The 23072-nt window shown below is 37.7% G+C and overlaps 2 protein-coding genes across 3 annotated transcripts in view; both read right to left on the bottom strand.

The window, feature by feature from the left end:
- The window catches only part of LOC146329654 (noelin-2-like), a 60274-nt gene extending 47312 nt beyond the window's left edge, over positions 1-12962 (bottom strand). Inside the window, exons 1-2 of one of the 2 annotated variants that reach the window (XM_084714925.1) lie at positions 12802-12962; positions 10699-11046 (exon numbers count right to left, since the gene is read on the bottom strand). In XM_084714925.1, coding sequence (XP_084571051.1) covers positions 10699-10764 — 66 coding nt within the window. In that variant the 5' untranslated portion in view covers positions 10765-11046; positions 12802-12962. Of the gene's footprint in view, positions 1-5672; positions 6254-10698; positions 11047-12801 lie in introns of those variants that run through there. The other variant, XM_084714924.1, reaches the window with a different exon arrangement.
- Positions 12963-18634: 5672 nt separating this feature from the next.
- LOC146329653 (uncharacterized) overlaps positions 18635-23072 on the bottom strand; it is a 61837-nt gene continuing 57399 nt past the window's right edge. Inside the window, exons 65-66 of the mRNA XM_084714923.1 lie at positions 19592-19825; positions 18635-19500 (exon numbers count right to left, since the gene is read on the bottom strand). Coding sequence (XP_084571049.1) covers positions 19354-19500; positions 19592-19825 — 381 coding nt within the window. The 3' untranslated portion in view covers positions 18635-19353. The remainder of the gene's footprint in view (positions 19501-19591; positions 19826-23072) is intronic.

The following is a 23072-nucleotide window of genomic DNA, read 5'->3' as shown; positions in this document are numbered from 1 at the left end:
CATCTGGTTTGTTTGGTGTGAGTTACCAAGTTTTGGAGATATCGGATATAGCCACGTCTGCCTTCTTTCCAAGATAATGGAACTAGTTGGCACTCGGCTTGTGGCGCCAAAAGCGCCAAAAAATATATTTGAAAAACTCAACAGCAATTTCTCTTTCCAGAAATCATGACCCTGTTACTCAAGATGATCCACAGACCTTGTCATAAGCAGTTTTATATATGGGCTATTTTGTTTTTACCATAGAAAAAACATAGTTCTTTGGCAAGAAAAGGCAGACATCTTAACAGCCAATATCTCCTAACCTCAGCATGTCACACCAAAATAATCTACATGGATAAACAACACTACAAACCAGAGGACAAATATATAATATATGAGAATTTGACTAACCTAACTCAAAATGTAAAAAACTTCACTGACATGAAAAGGGCTGCTCATATTGACAAATCCACAGAGAAGGTGCAGCTCCCTTCAGCTGTATGAAGGTTTATAGCATTTCAGCTCTTTCTGGCCCATAACTTTACATTTTTGGTTGATTTGGACTGCTCTCATGGCATCGTTTTGAACCTGCTACCTGCAGCACCACGCAGCAGATAGACAGAGTTAGCAACCAAAGAATATAGTGTAACATTTAGCAGCGATGGGAGTAGGCTTGGACAATAAAACAATATTAAAATATACTTGCAACAGACACATTCAATAACAATAACAATAGCAACAGAAAAGTAGTTCAGTAAAGTGTTTGATAATTTCACTTTAAAGCATTGAATGCAACACACCTAGGGCCACATTCAGCCCTGACAAATAGTAGCAAAATGTTTATTTAAACAACAATGGTGCTGTGTTGAACACCCTGTTGTTTATGCAAGTGCACTGCACTTTACACACATACTGCTGCTAATTGGGTAACACCTGTAGCACACCGACCAAATGAGAGAAAACGTATCTCAAACAAAGTTGCACAGCATTGTGCACCATTTTGACATGTGCCATTCAGTCCAGAAACCGTAGCAAATTGGTGCTTACCATTTTCAGATTAAACATGCCCCATAAAAGCACAAAAAATGAATGTGCTCCGGCTCATAAACAGCCTGTCATACCTTGACAATGGAGGGTGCTACAAGTAACATGCAAACAGCCAATCATTTAACAGGCAAACCACATGTGTGCTCCTGCCAAATCATTTCACAGGTCTGTTTTTCAGTTGCCCTGTAAACAGATGAGAAATAGTGTGAAGTTAAACATGAGACAAAAACAGCGAGGAGTGACACATGAGACAAACAGAAATAGTGACACAATGAGTGCAGATAAAAAAGAGCAGGTCAGCATGCCTGCATGGCAGTATTTTGTTGATTTTTTTCAAGTTGGACAACAACTATCAGAGGACGAGGGACTCACTGCTCCTTCATGTCGAGACAAGCCAGCTGAGGTGGAGGAACTGGAAAGTGTTGCTGAGGAGAGGGAAGTCAGGCTCAGTCTACTGCCACTACAGCTGATGAGCAGAAGTAAAACGGATGGATGGATGGACTAACAATCTATCTATCAGAACAACATTGTATGTAAACTGCAGGAATACCTTCCCAACCAAGACCGCTTATGCAACAAACTTAATTTATCACCGCAGCCGCTTCCACACATCTGAGCACACAACACATCATCAGTCACAAGCTTCATGATCGATAATTAGCTATATCTACAGTTATGAGACTTCATAATCGTGATAGACTTTTCAGCTGTATCACCCAGACCTACATTAGATAAGCCTATGCATTATTGGACATCAAATCATTTGCAAATGCAAATCATTAATGGACATTATTTGCCTCTGCAGAATAAATTATTTTTTAAAATCTTCTGCGCCGTAAAGAATAATGAATGCAGATATTTTTTTAATGAGAACAACATGCATTGTTGATGTGATTTTCAAGGCTGCAGCACACTGCAAGACACATACATTTATCAATAGTTCTGAAACACCACCTAAGTTGTTATATAATGTTTCTTTTTTTAATTTCTTGGGTTATTTGGGACCTAATTAGGTAGTGCTGAGGGGACAGCCATTGTTCCCGGGGGTCTAAACGTCGGACTTAAGTCACAGCATATTAAAATAGAGCACACATAAAGTCATGAGCTCATTTTTGGTGAGATTTAACCAGGTCTTCAGTTTGACCTACTTAGTTTTAACATTTTATAACAATGCAAAAGCATGGCTGAGCTCAACCTGACACACAACAGCCTGTCACAGTAATCTCACTTAGAAGCTGCCCTACAAACCCTGAAAAAGAATAACGACAGAGGAGGAAGCTGGGAGGATGGAGGCGCAAGAGGAGGTACAGGAAGGGGAGGTGGAGGCCTGGAGGGAAAACATCTGATAAATCAATCAGCTGGGTTTGGTGTGGTAACCTTGAAGTCCTGTTTACCATGAAGCTGATGGGGGTAGGGGGGTTTAAACAGAAGGACGTGGATGGGATGAGAATATAAGCATGCTGACTGTTCAATGTAATTAAACAGAGGAGGACATACGGCACCTAAGGGCTCATTTCACACAGGGGAAAAATGATAAAAATCTACTCAGGCAGCTCAGCTGATTGTGATCAGTGCAAATAGAGAGAGCGAGAGCGCTAACGGAGCTAAATTCCTGCAAGAATTAAACAGACAGAGGCAGAGGCACTCAAAAATCTAAATGTCTAAATGTTCCTTACTTGTACCCAAGGGGTATATCTGCAGCTGCTGGGGGTTACGTGTAAAGAATGAGGAATAGTTTGACTAATTTGAAAAACAAATTGATTTAAAAATATATCTACATACTGGGTCAGCTGCAACAACAGCTGCTAATTGTATTGTGAGAATGAGTGTGTAAAAACTAGTTAGCAAGCAAGCAGGGACATTTAAACTGTTAGCCAAAATAAATGGCTGAAATAAACAGTTGAAAGTATGAGATACATGCTTGAAATAGACAGATTTAATCAACTAATGGCTGAAATAGTTAGCTAAAGGTGATGGGTTAGCAGCTGAACCAGTTAGTAAAAGTTATGGATAATAGCAGAAATAATTTAGCTAAAATTTATGTTCAACAGTGAAAACAGTTAGCTCAAAGTTATGGATGACAGTTTTTTTTAAAGTTAGCTAAAACTTATGGATTAACAGTTGACAGTTAACTAAAATTAATAGATTAACAGTTGAATCAACTAAAAGTAATGGATAAATGGCTGAAATAGATAGCTAAAAACGTCTTAATAGATGAATAGTTGAAACAGAAAGCTAAAATTAATGGATCAATGGTTGAAATTGTTAGCTAGCTAAAGTTATAGATGGATTAGTTATATAAAGTTGTAGATTTACTGATGAGGCATTTTAAGTAATGGAAAATGCTTTATGAATAAAATACGTAGATAGGTAAAAGTAATGGATATACATTTAAAAAGATGGCTAAAAGTAATGGATAAATGGTAGAAATTGATAGCTAAACATTGGATTAGCATTTCAAATAGTTAGCTAAAGTAAAACCAAAAAGTCAATAAACCAACCTTAATATTGACAGTTCAGTTATGTACAAAACATTGCAAACTGTGTATGTTGTAATAATATAAGCACTTTTAGATAATTAATCATGTTAAATAACATCCACTATAAAATCGATTCAAATGAAAATATTTTAAATATGACATATGGTGTTGATGAAGAAGTACTCGAGCTCCTCTGACAGGACTGTGAGGATACTTCAGACAACCAAGGTTGAGAACCGTACAATTATATTTGCATGTCGCCAAACTAATTTACAGTAATAACATAACAGCTTAAGGTTTAAGAGCCCCTGTCTATCATCTCCTTAAGTAGCACGAAGTAGCAACACTGCACCTCTAACATCTCCATCTGTTCTCAGCCAGTTAGTGTGTGTGTGTTTCTGCGTTTGTGTGTGTAGGCGTCTACTTGCATGAAACTGCATGCACTTTGCTGAACTTGCAAAGTACTGCCACACAGCAGCTGTGAGGTGCCTCTCGAGCCAGAGAACTAAATCATGCAAAGCCCAAGTGTCGCAAATACACAAACGCACAAAAACACACATACATCCACACACACACGGTGTATGTACAGAATTAAAAGACCTGTAAGATGTGCAGTGGTCCAGCGTCTACATGACTGGGGTTTCCAGGGTGTTGCTAGGGCAACAAATTGCTGGCTGTCCCACGGGTGAGTCAGCCTTCCCCAGGAGAAATATCACCCCAGTAAGTCAGAGAGAGAGAGAGCAATCCTATTACCCCTCTGCGTGTGTGTGTGTGTGTGTGTGTGGCAGTGGCTGTACTGTACACGGGTTCTTTATGACTCATAAACAGAAAAAAGGTTATTTATTTATTTATATACCAGTGCTATTTATTACTCATATTTGCGGCACGCTGTGCTCTATTTTCAGCATTTCTTCTTTGTTTCTTTTCCCTTTGTTTTCTGCACCAATAAACAAAGATCTGCTGCGAAATGCTCACAAATGTGTTGATCTCCGAATTTGACTCCTTTTCAAGGTGTTTCTAGGTGTTTTGCCACACTTCAAACATTTCTCTTATCAAGTGCAATGAATGTCACATTAGGGAGCTTATGCAATTATACAGTGCAGAGAGTGGGTGTTGACGTGTTCAAAACAGCTGACTGAAGAATGAGTGTGCACTGAAAGAACACGAGGTGACAAAAAACATCTTCTGTGCTGTTAAACTGACTGACTCCTACAAATTTTAGACAATGTGAACAAAAAAAGCAAATTACTCATTCTTGAGAATTGGAACAAAATCGTATTTTGAGGGGGTTTTGATTCTTACTCTTCAATTAAGCTGGTAAAATATATTTTAAAAGATCAATGGGCCAATCTCCCAGGGATTTATGTCAACTCAGTTGACATCTCATTGAGTTGACAAAATGCTACTTTTTTTCATTTCACAGCATAACTGTAGTGAGTAGACATTTTCTTTTTTAAAGTTGATGAGAGTTCTCTTAATGCTAATCAAAATACACATTTTTACACCATGATTCCTATTTGGCTTTGATTTAGAAGGGCTACGGAGTTGACCATATTATGGTTGAGACACATCTGACAGCAAGATTATTTGATGAATTTGACAAAACATAGAAAGTTTACCCGTGCTTGAGCAGTACTCTTGCCTTTTTTTAAGCCAGGAAGTGAGACAGGAGAAGTTAAGGTGTAGCAAACCCTTTTATGCCTGATTAAGTATTAAGTCATATTTTTGTAAAAATCTGACAGCGTTGATGGAAATCTGGGACACACCTTAAAAGGGCTAATATTTTCATAAAAAATCGATTTCAAAACAAAGATGATATAATATCTCATTTTTATACCTATATTATGAGTAGGTATTGTTAGTTTCAGATTTTGAAGGCTTTAAAAACATTTTTAAATGTAAATTCTTGTCTGGGACAAGGGTGTTATCTGGCACAGGGCAAGTTTGGTAATTAACAAAAGTTTAAACAAACAAAAGCATTTCATAAATACATTTCATCATTTCATACATAGAAATCTTTCAATAATAAATTTTCACCAAAAATTTTGAATGACTGCTAGTATTAATCATTTTTTAAAGGTTTTTTTTTGGTGTGTGTGTGTGTGTGTGTGTGTGTGTGTGTGTGTGTGTGTGTGTGTGTGTAGGGTATATATACAGAATACATACACTGACGATCCGCTCATGTGTGCCCTCAGGAGAGATGATGGTTCCATTGAGTCCAACCAGTGACGGCAGAGTCTGGGACATCCAGTTAGTTACCATAGCCATGGTGCTGAGCACCGCGCCAATCTTCAACATGGGAACACTCATCCTGACACGCACACATTCACACACCACACACACACAAACAGAAACTCTGGCTGGCTTTCACACGCAGTCCAAACTGTTGACAGCAATCATGCTAAAAACAACATGATGCTACAGGTAAAAACGTTGTGTATGCGCTCAAGAGTTTTCAGCTCTACAATCCAAAGTCAGGGTTTGGTGATAAAACCACAGCCGGGATCGTCCCACTGCTGAAGTCTGCAGTTCCTACACTGCCACAGGTTAGTTAGAGAATAAATCCTGGAGCACAAGCCGCTCCAGATGCCTCCACGTGAAGACGTATCAAGTCCCAACATCCAACAACGCTGGGCTCAGGCTGCAGGAGATGCTCTTGGAAACAGCTGGTTAGGTCCTACTGAGCTGTGTGTGTTTCCTGGACTCCTTCCTTCGCCTGGCAGTAAGACGCTGTGGCTGAGCCAGCGCTGCTCTCTCATTTATCCACTAACTCTCTCTGCCTCCCTGCACCCTCCCTCTCTCTCTTCATCCCTCCCTCTCACTCATGCTCTCACCTATTCTCTCCATTCATTCATCACATAAGCCTTTTCCCCTCTCGAACAATAGATGCTTAAATGAGCAGAAACACATGTAGTAAGATGACAAAATCCCACCTAACATTTATTGTCTTTTCTTGCTTTTGTTGTCCATTTTCCAATCCATACACCTTTTCTAATTATTTTCCCTCCTCAAATGTTCTCTTTTCATCTTTATTGAATCCATAGATTTCTCTTCCTGTCTGTTCATTTCCCCCTACATTCTTTTATATTGATTAAATGAGAGTGCCTACATGAAAGCACAATGCTCTGAATTGACCTGTCCCTGGTCTTAGTGTGTGTGTGTGTGTGTGTGTGTGTGTGTGTGTGTGTGTGTGTGTGTGTGTGTGTGTGTGTGTGTGTATTGTGCTTACAAACCGATGCAACACTGCCACCATGTGGCCAGCAGTGTCTCTAAAACTCAAACTCAGTATGCTCAGGAGCTGTTTCACACCAGATTTGATCAAAACTTGAGACGAACGTACAAAATGTTCTGAATATGTTTCATTTGATCTGTGTCTGCAGCGTTTCTAAGCAACAAACTGCCAAAATAAAATCCAGCCAAAGTGCCAATGTTGCATTTTGTGGTGTCTGTGTCGACCTACGCAGGGACTGCAGATCAAAAGGAGCTGGTTGGAAAAGCTGCTTAAGAATACAAGTATATCCCAATTCCAAACTAAATGTATACAATATACTAATTGTTTTAATATACTGTTTTTGTTGTTAGTATACAAAAAATAACATTCTTAATAAACAAAAGGAGAAATCTGTAACATCTTCTCTAATAATCCTCTAATAAATCATAAAATAACCATGATATGTCATCAAATATTAAGGAAACGTTAAGTTGAAATACTTTGCCTTTCAGTTAAAATTAATGCCGAACGTTTGCCGAATGAGTAAGTGTCTGTTTATGAGTTGTAAGGAATCACTAATAATCTTCTAGACGCAAGATTATAACAGTTAATTGAGCAATATGTTAACGGAGTAAACAATTCATTCAATTCAATTTATCAACTTAGTCAATGGATAAAATAAACATTAGGCAAATATTTTGATAATCAATCATTTTTTTTAAGTTATTTTACAACCCAAAATGTCAACTGCTCTCTGGTTCCAGTTTCCCGGTTGTGATGATTTGTTGTTTTTCTTTGTCTTATGTCATAATAAATGGAAAATCTTTGAGTTTTGCAGTGCTGGGTGGACAAAACAAAACATCTGATGATAATACTTTTATATTTTATATTTATTTATTTATTTATTTATGTATTTATTTATTTTTTATCAATTTGTTATAGAGTTTGGTCTAACCTATACTATTTTAACCATTATTACAGATTTGAATTCGGTTATATTGTATTTAATGTCACCATTTTTATCATTCTTTTGTGTTTTTAATCTTTTTTTTATTTATTTAGTTTTAATCTAGTTTTTATTTCACTCTTCACTTGCTCTGTCAGTCACCTGTGAAGCACTTCAGACTGTACTACCCTGTATGAAAGATGCTACACATCCAAACATTGACTGACTGATCACTTTGGGCTTTAGAGAATTATGAGTATTTTTCACAATTATCTGATTTACAAACCATATAATTAACTGATGAAATAACTGGTAGATTAATTTATAACGAAAATAACTGTTTAACAATCAGCACCTGTGAAACTAACAGGTATCTCTTGTCTTCAGTGAAATGTTAGATTTACCCTTGTTTTTTGTTGGTTTCAGCTTTACTTCCCAAATTATGTCGTTCTGACCTGATCAAAACCAAATGGGTGGTCAAAAATTCACACAGTAACTATTACATTTGTCACAAACTGGGCTTTTACATTTATTGAAGGTGACAACACATGGAAATTAGCTGGTTTTACCCATAGACATACATACATAAACGCCACACTGACCTTTAGATCATATGTCAGTGTTGATGCCATTGTTTTTTTAGGTCAAAACTGACCTCCATGTAAACAGGGAAGCTGCATTTTTTCCAGACAAAAAGCAGTATAATGTTTTTTTCTCAACCAATTTCAATGAGTCACGTACAAGGGTTTATGATACATGGAGCAAAATTTTTTCCCTAACTTACTACACACAGATCATGAGGAAATTACAGCGAAAATTACAGTGCTTTTTATTTTATTGTATTTGTTTACAGGCCAGTCAATATGGCAATGACGTTTACATACAATCCAAAGTCCAATGTGGCATCTCCATGTCTATGGTTTTGCCATCCTGTTCGTCAACTATCCTTGGTTTTACTCGCTTCTGTTCACTACTCCCTTACCAGACTGTCTTTGTTCTACTTTGCGTGTTTATCACTTTTCCTGAGGTCACTTTTCAGGTTTTTTAGACTTTGCCTTGTTTCCTGGTTTTTGAATTTAGTTTATTCCCTGCACGGATTTGTTTGCTTGTTCTGGACTGATTCCCTATGAATGACTGCCTGGAGTGGTTTCTCAGTCAAACCTGTGCTTTTTGAATTTTACACCATGTCCTGTGCTTTTGTCTGCTTCTGAGTCTCCGTTCAACCAGAAACTCTTACATTACATGCTATATGGGCTACAGCATATGGGCTATTTTCTATACAGTCATTTGTGACATCAGAGACCTCTCCTCTGTACAAACTATTCCAGAAATTCAAGTAGACATATTTGGAGAAGAGGTATTGCTGCATAAGTCTACTGTGATTATGTCTGAATTATCTTTTATGAAAAAAAAAATCAGAATTCGCTTATTTTAGCTTCTTAAATGTGAATACTGTCTGATTTCTTTACTTCACTATGACAGTAAACTGAATATCTTTGGGTTGTGGAAAACAAACTAGTCATTTGAGGACGTCATCTTGGGCTTTGGGAAACACTGATCAACTTTTTTACCATTTCCTGGCATTTTATAGACCGACTCATTAGTCCATTGTTCATGAAAAAAACTGATAGAATAACTGACAATCGTTATAATAGTATATAAGTATATAACCATGTTTTACAGCTACACACTCCAAAAATAAGTAACGTTCTGCAGTGGATTCTTCAGTTCGTCATCAATTCAATATTATATTTACAGTATAATCATTTCTCATAAAATTAGGGAACGTCATGAAGTATCAAGCTGATGAAACAATAAATATGTCTTCTTTCGAGCTGTTAAAGAGGGCCTGGGGTGTGGATCCCATACAGAACATCAGTGTTAATAATAGCGCTTCTCATGGTAATATAACAAGATGAGCATCTCTCTACTGCAACACAACTACAAAAGAACACGATTGTTCTGTTCACGCCTGGAGCGATTATGTGTCGACAATTTAACTAACCAACACTAAATGTTTTATTGTGCCTTTGTTCTCATCAGTGGTTACATGCTCACGCTTCCTTGTCTGAGTAAAGAGCCCCCAGGATACACATGGATTATACATAAAACGCCCTTCAGCGAATACACTGAACTAACATGAATATTTCAATCAGCAGCACTTAGGGGGAACACAGTCGTCAGGGAGATGGAGGGGTACAATAAAGCCAACATGACAACTGAGTGGTGTGACACACCTTCAGGGAATTTATGGTCACTTACTCAGGTAGCTTCCACTTTGCATTTTAAGAAATATATAATAATAATATTATTTTTTATACAGAAAAAGAGCAAAGCAAAGTTGCAAAATACATCACAGAGCAGATAAGACTAAAACCCATAATAATCGGTCAACACAATGGGCCACAAGAAATTGTATTAAAATCAGTACTAAAAGATAAAAATGATGCCGATATTGGTGGTACAAAATCCAGCTAAATAAATCCATAATATTGTGTTTTTACGACTAACTGGAAGGAAGACTCTGAAGATGCTGGCGAGAACTCCTCTGGCAGCAAATATTATATTTATCTAGTCCTTTTTATGCCGTCGATCCATGAAGCATTTCATTTCTTTGGACACAGTGTAGAAAAGGCTCAGAAAGATCCAGAGTGAAAGCAAATGGAAATTTTCAACAAGACGTGTGTTTTGGGAGATATAAACACGTTTCACATGCAAACAAATGCTTGCTTTACATCTGGGAATTGAAAGAGCAAAAAAAATGAGTGCTACACTATTTACCAAAGTGTGTATTACTGCTTGAAACTTCACTTTTCCTATGCTTTGAAGTCCAGCACAAATACACAGAGTTAGAAGTTATTATCAAACAAAAATGAGAGGGCTTTATATCTCCATAGGACAAGATTATAAAGTCTACAAAGTCTTTATCCGTGAACATCTGATTTAGAGTTGAAAAAGTGCAAAAATTCTGGCTGTAGCTCCATGTTCCAACACAGAGATTAAAAGTTGGATGTGTGGGCACAGTGTCTTCTTACCTTACATGAGCAGACAGTAAACAACAGCTGCAGCACCCAAAGGGCTTCAGGTGGACCCATCACCATCTTGTTCAGGTCTCCCTGGTCTTGACCCAGGTTTGGCACACCGCAGGCATAAAAAACAAAAAATACACGCTGTGACCCTGCACAGCACTTAGGAGAGACTCCACCGTCCACTTCAGGTACCACTGGAGACTGTACACATCCCTTATTCAGCCTCGGGGTTATGTTCTACTGTAGTGGCCGTACTGGAGTGACTGAATCCCCTCTGGCTGTGGAAGAGGAACACAGTCCTGGTGTTGGCTGCATGCTGAGGAGAGCCACTCAGGCGCCAAATGGAGAGGACAACTGTCATACAGGAGGTGAAAGAGGGGGTGTAGAGAAGGAGGAGTTGGAGAAAAGGATGATTATCGGTTACGTCAACACAGGCAGAGGATTACACTTTGTTAACCGGTGTGTGGGTGCACTAGTGAGTGACAGATTGCATGTTAAATAGCACTGTTGGTTTTGGCCTTTAGATTCCAGTGTTGTACCATAAAGACATGACTGAGTGAAACAATAAGACAATAAACTGGTTCATCAATAATAGATTTATCCTTTAAGTAATTTTTCAAGCAAAAATCTCAAACTTCTGTGATAATAAATTGCTTATTTTTGTACTGTTGATTGAAGTAAACAAGCTATTTTAAGAACTTTAGCATTAGGCAGTCTCTGAACCCATTAGCTATTGTCTGATGATGATTATGGAGATATATGTTTATAGAGATTAGGCATTAGGAAACTGCAACAGGCATTTTCCCTTATTTTCTGACATTTACATATCAAACAATTGCTTATCAATTAAGACAATAATCAGCAGGTTAGCAGACAACGAAGATTAGTTGTAGGCTTTAATTTTTTTTCATAGTAGTACCAATGCAATACCTGGGTTTCAGAAACAAATCCCTTATCTTTTTCAATCTCTTTGAGGAAACTAAACATTTTTTTACAATATAATACTGTTCTTATTAAGATTTCATGTTAAATATTTCTAACCATATGCAGCTGTACAATAACTTTTCCAAATAAAAGTCCAAAACTAACACAGTTATAGTTTAAATGAGGAACTGTCTGATAAAAGAATAAATAAACAAGAATATGAATCTTAGAAAGTTTCCAATGCCAGCTTTCAGTGCTTGGCAAGTTTTTATAGTCATTTCTATGGACACATTTATGTCACTATCAAAAGACTGAAAGACTGACAAAAAAATGGAAATAGGCAAAAGATTCTGAGGTATTGCAAAACTGAAAGAACAATAAAAAAAATATGATATAAAGACAACTTTGCTATTCTTAGACTACCAGAATAAAGGTCATGTTTGCTACACAAATTAAAATTATTTAATCTCTGGACAGTTTAGACTCACTTTTAGGCTCAGTTCTGCATTGCTTAGACTTAATAGACTTAATTGATATTAAATAATCAGCTTAAACACAGGTGTTACAATAACAATAACATTTCCATTAACAAATATAACAACAGTGCTCTGTTTGACCTGCAAGGAACCTTAATTAGTACCACTGGTATCACCTGTTTACACTACTGTTTCATGAAAAGTGACTGCTGTGAAAAAGGTGTACTTCGTTTTTTTCTGTAACTTAAATTACACATCATTTCAACATGGTTTATTATACGTGACATGTTACATTGTGACATTAATTCACTATATTTATATTAAATTAATATCTTAAGTGGTAATGTTTATGACATATTGTGATACTGTTTGTAAAAAAAAAATTTGCAGCCCAAATTTAATTCATGAATAACTAGAACTTCTTGCATAAAACACCAATTAGATTATTTGTTATTCTGAGCACGCGTCATGTAGCTACATATTGTTCCTACTTTTATATTTACATTTTTGCTATCCACTTCGCTACTCTTAACACTGTAAATTCCACCGGTGTGGGACCGTGATCTAAGCTAGCTTAACTGCTAACATTCGCGTAGTTTCGTTAGCTAGCTCTAACTAGCTACATACAGCTAGCTACATTGCTTGTTACATGCTAATCTTTAGCATGTAACACTTCGTATTACGATGTTAGCATGAAAGTTTGACCTACCGTTGGCGGCTGGTTGAAGGCAAAGAATCGTCAAAATTATTATTTTAACCTCTGAGGACCATAAATGTCCGAAACATGACCCATCAAAGATAGATAGTTGTCAAGATATTTCCCTCCTGGACAAAGTTTCGAGCAAACATTGACGACCGACCAACCGACCATGACCGCCCCGCAGGGTTGCCAGGTTTGCGTTTTTCCCGTGAAATTTAGCTACTTATTAAGGGTTGCCCCAACTTGAAGTTTTTGTCCTCTGGTTGAGTTGACCTAGTTTGCATGAAAATTACATGAATAATATAAGCAAATGCATAGTCCCAAATCGATATTTTAATTGTAATAATCACAGCATCCATACAGTAGGGTAAACGCAGGTGTTAACAATACTAATTAAAGGGATAGTACACCCAAAAATGAAAATTCAGTCATTATCTATTCAACCTCATGCTGATTGAAGGGTTTAGTTTTTTAGACCACAAAACACTGCTGGAGTGTTTTCCAAAATAAATAAATAAATAAATAAATAAATAAATAAATATTAATAATAAAATAAATTAATAAAATAAAATTTCTGTTTTTAGCCTAAATCTTCACTGTAGGTCCTTAGTTTGGAGCCACATTCAGATGCGCATGCACACTGTCTGAACTGAGTGTTTGTGGTGTGACGGTGTGTGCATGCAAGTGAACAGCTTTAGGACACATGGATTACACCAGATGAGCAGTATGGGGGCATTTTCTGGTGTTTTTTGGTTGTTTTTTTTCTGTTTGAAAACTGATCACCATTCACATAAATTGTTTGGGAGTCCAAAAACTCCAGCAGTGTTTTGTGGACTGAAAAAAACTAAACCTGACCTTAAATCAGCATGAGGGTGGGTGAGTAGATAATGACTGAATTTTCATCTTTGGGTGAACTATCCCTGGTCCTGTTCCATTTAGTGCAGCAAGGCCTTTCCATTGAGCCAACATCCACAACAGCAGCGTCCTGACTCTGACCTTGATTAGTATCACTGGTGACATGTGTCTACACTACAGTTTAATGTCAAAACAGCTGCTGCGAAAGAGGTCTATTCATTTACACCCTAATCCTACAACTCCAGGTCAGGACATACACACATAGACATGGACACATCACATACACACCCACATACAAGACATGCCAAGCTCTGGGAGAGGAGTAAGAGAGGAGAGAAACAAGTAGAGAAACAGTGAAAAGACGAAGCAACAGGTTAGTTTGAGCATCAGTGGTTCGGTCTGCACGTACACAGAGCTATATTTTATTTTATATACTGTATATCTAATAGCACAAGACCAAAATAATTCTTTAGGGAAACCCATTTTAATGCTGGCAAGCTAAACATATAGTGTTACTTTGTACTTGTTAGAAGACACACACTCACACAGACCTGGCAACCCTGGTTAGTAGCTTTAAACAAAATGAAGGGATAAAACTTCCTCTTGGCTTTCCAATTGTCTCTGTGGACACTGACATCTATCTTCAGTACACCAGCTGAAAAAGAATGAAATATTAAAGTGTTGGACCTGTGCTCTCCTGACAAGGTTGGGCTGAGGCTCAAAGAGTACAAATATGCAGATTCCCAGTGCCTGCTCCCACTCTGGGTGTAGTTAACCACGATGTGAATGACTTTCATGTCACGGCATCTATATTTCATTGCTGAAAATTAGCAGCTAAACACTCCTGGATGAGCTGTGCTCATCTGCTTCACCTCATTAAAGTTTCAGCATCATTGAAAATGTCTCTGTTAGATGTACTGCAGATGTCAGGTCAGGATAGAGAGGGGAAAAGAGAAAAGACTGGGAGGGATAAGGGTCAACAAAAAGTGGTGAATGAGGCAAGACTGAGGAGGCAGGAAGAGAGAATATGAATGCTCAAACTGTAACGCACAGTGAATACAGATATTACACACACATCCTTCTTAAATACAATCCCTCTTCTTTGTTGAAATTAAGGAGAAACCAGGCTTCATGCCAACCCAAAATCAGCCCTCTGCCAGAAATTTAGAAATCATTTTTGACTAGATATTGTAATTTAAAAAGCAAGTACAAGGGCTCATTTATTTTTGTTTGAAATATTGTGTGTGCACTGTTGACCCAAAGAAAGTTATTCATGCTTTTATTTTCAACTCACAATTTAAACTATATTCTGCACTTACAAAAAGCACTTTGGAGTTGCTTTAAAATACGGCTGCAGGGCTTTTAACTGGACTTCAGAACACATTTCATACTTTTTATCATCACTCCAACAGCTTACAGTTGCTTTAAGGATATAATGTAATATTTGACTGATCGATGACAAGGCATTAAATGGAGACATTTTTTTGATCTTTTAGGATAAGGGTGCTTTAAGTGGCCATTGAAGATACATCATCATACTACTTTACATTGAATGGACTTCTTTATACGTGGTCATCAAGCACCCCATAACCACCTCAAACATTTTGTATGAATAGTAGAAACAGTGGATCAGTGCAAATCTACCAAGACAAGTCTACAGCTATAGGGTCCCATGAGGCTTTGCCCTGGCCAGTGGTTTCTTAGTCTTGCAGACCTCTCTCTACCGTGCTCAGTGATGGAGAAAGTGTGTATAATGTAGAAACTGTTTCCAAAGGGTGTGTTTGAGGCTTGAGGCAAGTCTAGGAGGCTGGTTTCACAAAGATATTTTAGACCAGTCTGTGGTCTTAATTGTACTCATAGATGAGTCTACTTCAAGTTAGAACATTTCACAAAATTAAAGACTGTAAGCCAAAAAATTAGACACCTTACCCCCAGGCTGACTCAGGCTTAAGACCCACGTTACCATGGTAACAATCAATGCCACCAACTGATCGGCTGCACCCAACAACAAGAAAGAGAAAAACTTGGCTCATAATTTGTGGTTTGCCAACACTGTTGTGGAGACAGCAATGATTTCTTTGCTTCTTATTCCACATCTTTACATATTTGTTGAACATCTTTGATGCTCCTCCCAACAGTGGGATTAACACGTTTTTTTTTCCATATTAGATTTTATATATTGTTACACTCCTCACTAAACTTTCCAAATAAAATGTCCTTATAACTTTTGAATTCCTCCCCAAGACACACATTTTCTGCTGGGATAAACAGAGTTGAGCAGCTGGATGCAGTAACTCGGCTGGCCTTTTTTAATTTGAAAAAGGTCTTAATTTACCCAGAATTCATTGTGCCATTGTCCGACTCAAGACAGTCTAGAATTAAAGTGCTTTGTGCAACGGATGAATTTATACGTCTGTCTGAAGTCTATCTATATAAGCCATAGTCAAAGTCTGTTTGTGAAACCAGCACCATTATGCTGTAGGATTATACATTTCCCAAAGCAGAGACAAATCCTATACCATAGAAAAGTCCTTTAAAGATCTTCAGTCAAAGTGAACCTCAGTTTTCACTGTTTGTGCAGCTGATGGGTGATAGGAATTATGAGTGTGAGACACCAAAGGCCGTGATCGATTTTTTCCCCCACCTGCTCTCTGGGAACTCTGCAGCCGTCAGCCATGGAACAGGCTGAATTGTAATATTTACATGGCACTTGCACCAGTCAAACTACGTCCACTAGATGTAGGCCTACTTGTTTTTAAGACTCTTTCTGTTTAACCAGTAACAGCTGATTTATCATGCTCATAAAAGCCACCAGACTCCATTTACAGAAAGAAGAATTTCATCATCATAAAACACACTTTACAAACTTTAAACTTTACACATTCAATAGAAACAAACTATAACACACCAAAACTGCTTTGGTTAGTTTTTCCACTGTTCAACAATCACCTTTTTTGTGTGTTTCTGTCAAGTTTGAATGAAATGTCTGATACTACTGTTTCTGTAAATTGAGTCTGGTGGCTTTGGCGAGAGAAATAAATCATCTATTTCAACAGAAATAATCTTATTCTTTAACAACTATGACACTGCAGCCTGTTTCACGGTTGACGGCTGCAGCGGTCTCGCTCAATATTGGACCAATTTCAAAAACCTGTTGTCAATCCAGACTGAAAAATACCAAAGTTACCCTTAAGTCATCAGTTATTACAATTCAGGGGAGGTCGTTAGGATTAATCAGCTCTGCACTGTGAACATTTGTACCAAAGTTAATGACAATGTAAGCAATCATCGTTGAAACATTTAAAGGTGCTATTGATAACACTCAGCCACTAGAGGTCCCACTCCTACTGCCCTCTTCCATACCCTTCCAATAGTTATTACTCCCAATAGTTATTATTATTATTATTATAAAGTTATTATTATTACAATGGTTGCCAGGCTATTGCAGTGGTTGCCTAGGAACCAAACATCAAGCATCTGACACAGAGATAAACAAACCTTCCATTTTGGACCTGCTTTTTTTTTTTTAAAGGAAAAGTGAGACTTTAATTCTATACCTCTCTAAAACCCTGGATATATACTATCGAGTAAAATACAAAAATATCTAATATCTAATACCTAATGGTGACAAGGAAAAGTTCATCACTTAAATCAGCAGGCTTCATCCTCAGGGGACCATGAATGTCTATCAGATTTCATGTCCATTCTTCCAACAGCTGTTGAGATATTTCAGTCGAGTTTCAGCCAGTCAAAGTAGTGGACTGACCGGCAAAATAACTTTTAATGGTCATGGATTATGCTTTATGTAGTCACCCTGTAACCATGGTAAGAAAAGTTCAGTGTGAATAAAAGGAAAAACAGAACAAAGTTCAGGTCCTGAAAAGAGCACAGATGTTTCGTCTTTCTGCTCCTCAAACTTTTTCTCTGTTGGTTTTGTTTAACAAAAGCATCCAATAAAACTAAATCTCATTGTATTAACTTAAATGTACATTATGTACTTTTATTAAAATATGTTACTCAGTCACTTCCCCACACAACTATGCACAGAAAGACCTTGAGGCAATCATGTACCACAGTTTGGTTTGTTATGTTGAAAAAATATATAACATGGCTTCACAATATAAAAAAAAAAATGCATTGCCCCAGTTCCCTTTTACAAAGAAATGTACTCCGCAAGGAGCTACATCATAGCACCGTGATGAATTACACTCCAATATACATCACATAACAGATAACAACAATATGACAACAACAAACAAAAATAAACACAACAAATTGAGGTTTGCTGATAACACAGAACAACATGGTGGGTGAGTGTTGCAGAAATATGGTATTTAAGTACCACGTTACAGTAAGACTACCTTTATTAATGGTATATAAATGGTTTGCAATCGGGTAAACACTTTATAAATGATTAAACAAACAAACAGTTATTAACAAGTTATAACACAGTTTTCATACACTGATGTGGGCTCACTACTCTGTAAAATCCAGCCACTGCTCACTACTGACTAATGTTACTAACGAGCTATCAGCAGGGGTGCACACTGCTGTTAATTGCATCTCACTTCAGGTAATTTAATAACTAGTCCTACAATTAACCTGTCAATCATTTTCTGAGTTGATAACTTAGTTGTTTGGTGCATGAAAATAGTGACCTCTGTTTAGGCAGTTGGAGATTCTTTTTCGTCGATTAATAATTAATAAATTGTTCCTACATTGGCAAGTTGACATACATTAGACAAGATAAACTGATCACATATGTAATTATGCAATATGTAATTATATATTACTAAACTGCTGTCATTGGTAATTGGATTACATATGTAATGTAACGTAATGTAACAGCCACAAATTACGTACATAAGTTTTGTACATAAATGATATATATGTAAGTGTGTAAGGTATTATAATCATCACTTACAACTTTATATTAACCAGCCAAATAATATTTATAGATGGTTTATAAACTAATAACGTGTTTTCCATGTAATTTTTTTTTTTTAACAGTTTAAGAATCTTTTGGTAATCATGTTACTGTTGTTTTTTAACAGCAAAATAAAGTTTTAAAGTTTAATTAACTATCAATTTACCATTTTTAATGATGGTTATTTTGCAGTGATACCTAATGTATTGTGACAGTTCACTAATGATTCATAAAGTGTTTACAACCTAATTAATAACCTAACCATAAACCATAAATAAATAATGTATAAGGGTAGTCTTATTGTAAAGTAGCACTATACAGTAGGTATATTTATATTTCTGAAGGCGAGTCACTGATCATAATATTTGGGTATTATTTTGTGCAGATGTGAGTAGAGTGCATAGATCAATAGATGTATAAACAGACATGGATGAAACTGTGAGAGCACCACTCACTCCTTCAAAGAGGAATGACAAAAAAAAAATGTTTATAACTACAGAAATGAATGACAGTCAATTCCCGTATGAACTGCTACTGAAAATACAACATGTGCGCCAGTTGTGAGAATGTGTGAGATGATGTCTGAATGAATGAATGAATGAATGAATGAATAAAAGATGACTGTTTAGATGAACACAAGAACACTGTTGTAGGTAAATCAACTTATAAATATGCTGCATCAGGTAAGTCTTGAATGTAGTTTTCTCCCTGCATGTAAAAAGTGTCCATGGCTCTTTTTTCCTATTAAATTACTCCTGTTGTGAGCTCCCCCAGCTTCGTTAACCATTGTAGCAGACCGGGCCAACTTGGAAACCAAATTTCTGATTCCCCTTCCCAAAATCAGGCACAGCCACGTCCAAGATGGGGAGCGTGTTGGACAGCGGTGCGTCAAATTCCAAAACTGTCCTCTCTTGACCCGAGCGCGTCTACGGCAGAGAAACATAATCGTAATCATAATCAGGAAAAACAAATGTAGGTGTATGTGTTTGCACTCTTATGTACACCTGTGTTACTCACCTGACACCCGTCATACAGCGCGCTGATGTAATGTGTGTTCTCATGTGTCAGTTCCTCTCCGTTGCTGCCTCTGAAGCGCAGTGCATGTTCATGACTGAAGGTGGCGGTGTGTAGCCAGGCGGCAGAGTTGAGGCAGTGGTAGGTGAAGGTCTGCTTGGCTGTCGCGCTTAGCAGCTGCAAGAAGGTCATCTGGACCACGTGGACCGGAACACCATCCGATCCGGAGTAAGAAAACTGGAGAAGAAGAGAATCACATGCACACATAAACATACATGAGGTACACAGACAGGTAGCTTTGTAGACTGTATATTGTGCATATTCAATCTAATAATTAAACCTGGAAAATACAAACCAATCCCAAAAAAGTTGCAAATAATTTTCAGCTTGTATTCAACTGAATACAGTACAAAGATAAGTTATTTACCATTCAAATTAATAAACTCTATTGTTTTTTTTGTAAATATACACTCATTTTGAATTTGATGCCTGCAACACACTTCAAAAAAGTTGTGACAGATGCATGAAAAGACTGGGAAACTTGTAGAACGCTCAAAAAAACACTTGTTTTGACCATTCAAAAGGAAACCAGGTTAACTGATAATAGATGACAGTATCCTGACGCCTATCAGGGCATCCTTGAAAGGCTCAGTTGTTCATAAACAGGGATGAGGTGGGGTTCACCACTTTGTGCTAATAGCCTAACAGTTTAAGAACATGTGTTTCTCAACACACGGCTGCAGGGAATTTAGAGATTTCGCCATCTAAAATCTACAATACCATTAAAAGATTCAGAGAATCCAGAGAAATCTCTACACGTGAGGGGTAAGACTGAAAACCAACACTGAGAGTCTGTATGATAAATGTTCCTGAGCCTATGATACTACAAGGGCTTTGGAACGCTTTGGAAAACTGCTGTCACTAAACACAGTTTGTTGCTGCATCTACAAATGCAAGTTAAGAATCTGCAATGCAAAGCAAAAGCCCTATATCAACAACATCCAGAAACAGTGCCGCTTTCTCTGGGCCGCAACAATAGACACTCAAAGACTCAAGCTACTAAATTTTATTACATTTAAAAGGCAGCAATTTGTTTCATCAAGCCTTCATGACATCTCAACACCATGATTACCTAATAAAAAAACAACACAATTTAGATAAACATCTGGGGTGTTGAGGTTTGGCACCTCAGGGTTTATGATGCTGTAAATTTGACCCAATGGTGGTGCTTCGTGAAAAATCAGTGGATCATGAAAGTGATTACAATTTATCCCGACCTGAACTGTCATGACAGCTGCCTTAGTTGTGTTTATTTTTGCCTCTCTGTCCCTTTTCAGCCACATTCTCACTTCCCCAGGCCCCTGCATCTCTATAAAGTCTTATTGTCATTCCCCACCTGTCCACCAGATGTCTTCTGACTTTAAACATCAGCCCTGGTCACCTGACATCCACACCTGTGTCTCATTCTCCACTCACCCTGCCAATACATACACAAGCCTCTTTTCCCCAGTCAAGTGCCAGATGTTGCTTTCTAGCAACCTGAGCCTGAACCTGCACCCCTTACCTGCCCCAATCCTGTTCATCTGTGGATTCTCAACCTTCTGTTTGAACTTGCTTCCCCTGCCTGTAAGATTATGTAATATCACTCAACTGGTCCCGTCTGCCCAGCTGTTTGCATTCGGGTGCTTTTCCTGCTGCCTCGTGCACACCTGCTTGACAGGAACATGAGTGTTTGCGCCGTATTTCATGGCAATTCATTCAGTAGTTGTTGAGATACTTCACTAAAAACCAAGGCTGTAAGTTTGATCTCAACATTGGTATGGACACAACAACCCCTCATCCCCCTGGCACCAGGATAAAGTGACCGAGGGGGCTGTTTTTCATAGAATAAAAATAATTGATTTAACCATGCAATAGCCTCAGAAAGGCGAAATAATAACAACATAAGGTTGTGTGTCCATGCAGTTTTTTTTCTCTGGTAGAAAAATGCTGGCAGGGCGCCTGGGATGGAGCACTTGTGTAGTGAGAGCGAGAGAAAAAGGCTATATGGACACAGACACAAAAATCAAAGAATACAATTATTAATCAGAGCACTGATAAAAGCATAGCACGAACAGAGCGTTGAATATTTTTTGAATTTGTAAAACAAGTCTGTCAAAGTCAGCAGTTTGCGGCTCACAACTCTCGGTCTGACTGTCTCTCTCAGCGCTGTCCATGGTTCTGAAACAACAGTAGATGCCAAATATTCATCGGGACAATTCTGTCCACCCAAAATATTGGAAGAGACATGTCCCTATTGTCCATTTGCAAACCTACAACTTTGCTAGAAACCAAAAACATCAACCTGCTGGCGGCACTAGATGTTAAGCCAGATGATCGCTAAAAGCAGTCTGATTCATTCTCTTAAGATCATTGAGTTTAAGCGGTGGACCAGCTAATACGTTGAAATTGCCATCCCAAGAGCCACGCCACTAGTTTGGCTAGAAATTCATGTTTAGATAATGTTTAAATCTATTCAACATGATTGGCAATAAAACAAACTGCACAATAGTCAACTGTCCTCACTCAATAAAAAATAATGGTAAAGAAGAAAAATCCCCCACAATTGGAAGACTATAAGAGATGAAACGTTGCCTATTTAGTCTAATAAAGTTCAGGCGCTATAAATCAGTGTGCAGATACTCTGTTTTATCCAGAATAAAGTCAATTCGTTGAGAAAAAAAGGGCAATTCTGCAACAGTTCTACAATGTAGGGTCGTATAAGGTTCAATGTGTTTTTTTTATCAACTCTCCATAACAAACACGCGGATCATCAGTTTGTTAGTTTTACTGTCAACCTCTGTTACTTTCTGTTGATGTAGTCTTCTTTATGACAGCATGTTTTTCAAGACTGCAACCCCTGACTTTGATTAAAAAAAAAAGAAATTCAAGCTTATGAAACCCAGAACGGCCCAGCACCTGTCTACCTCCAGGCCCGTTGCGGGACAAACACATTTCTGATCTACTCCTCGCCTGGAGCCATCCTCACAACGAACTCACCATAAGTATTTTGTGTGTTCTTCAGTAGTGGTATAAGCCCTGGGAGAGATCTGCACTGCAGAACGCCTCACCATCTTCACATGCACACTTTCATTAGTCTCCACTCTGTAAATAACATGTTGCCTTTTCTGGTGGGAAGTGCCAGCCGTTTGTTTTGTTTCAATTGCCATGATAAGTAGTATCTTTTATTGTGGTAATTTGTGCTCCTCTCCTAACAAGCACTTACTATAACACTTGTTTCTCGTTTGTAGTGCAGCCAAAAGGACGAGAACCCTCACTGGCTCCTTATCTTTGAAAAGCAAATTTTATTGTTAGTCAAAATATCTAACCAAGCTGGATACACAACTCTGCTGTGGTGGATTTACTCCTACTAGGCTTGGGTTGTATATAGGTATTACATTAGAACAGGGTTCTAAGAAATCCCAGCAGTATGAGGCAGGGTCTT

This window comes from Lutjanus erythropterus, chromosome 3 (assembly GCF_056507025.1).
Source record: "Lutjanus erythropterus isolate fLutEry1 chromosome 3, fLutEry1.hap2, whole genome shotgun sequence".
Classification (NCBI taxonomy): Eukaryota; Metazoa; Chordata; class Actinopteri; order Lutjaniformes; family Lutjanidae; genus Lutjanus; species Lutjanus erythropterus.
This window is presented reverse-complemented; position numbering and strand designations above follow the sequence as displayed.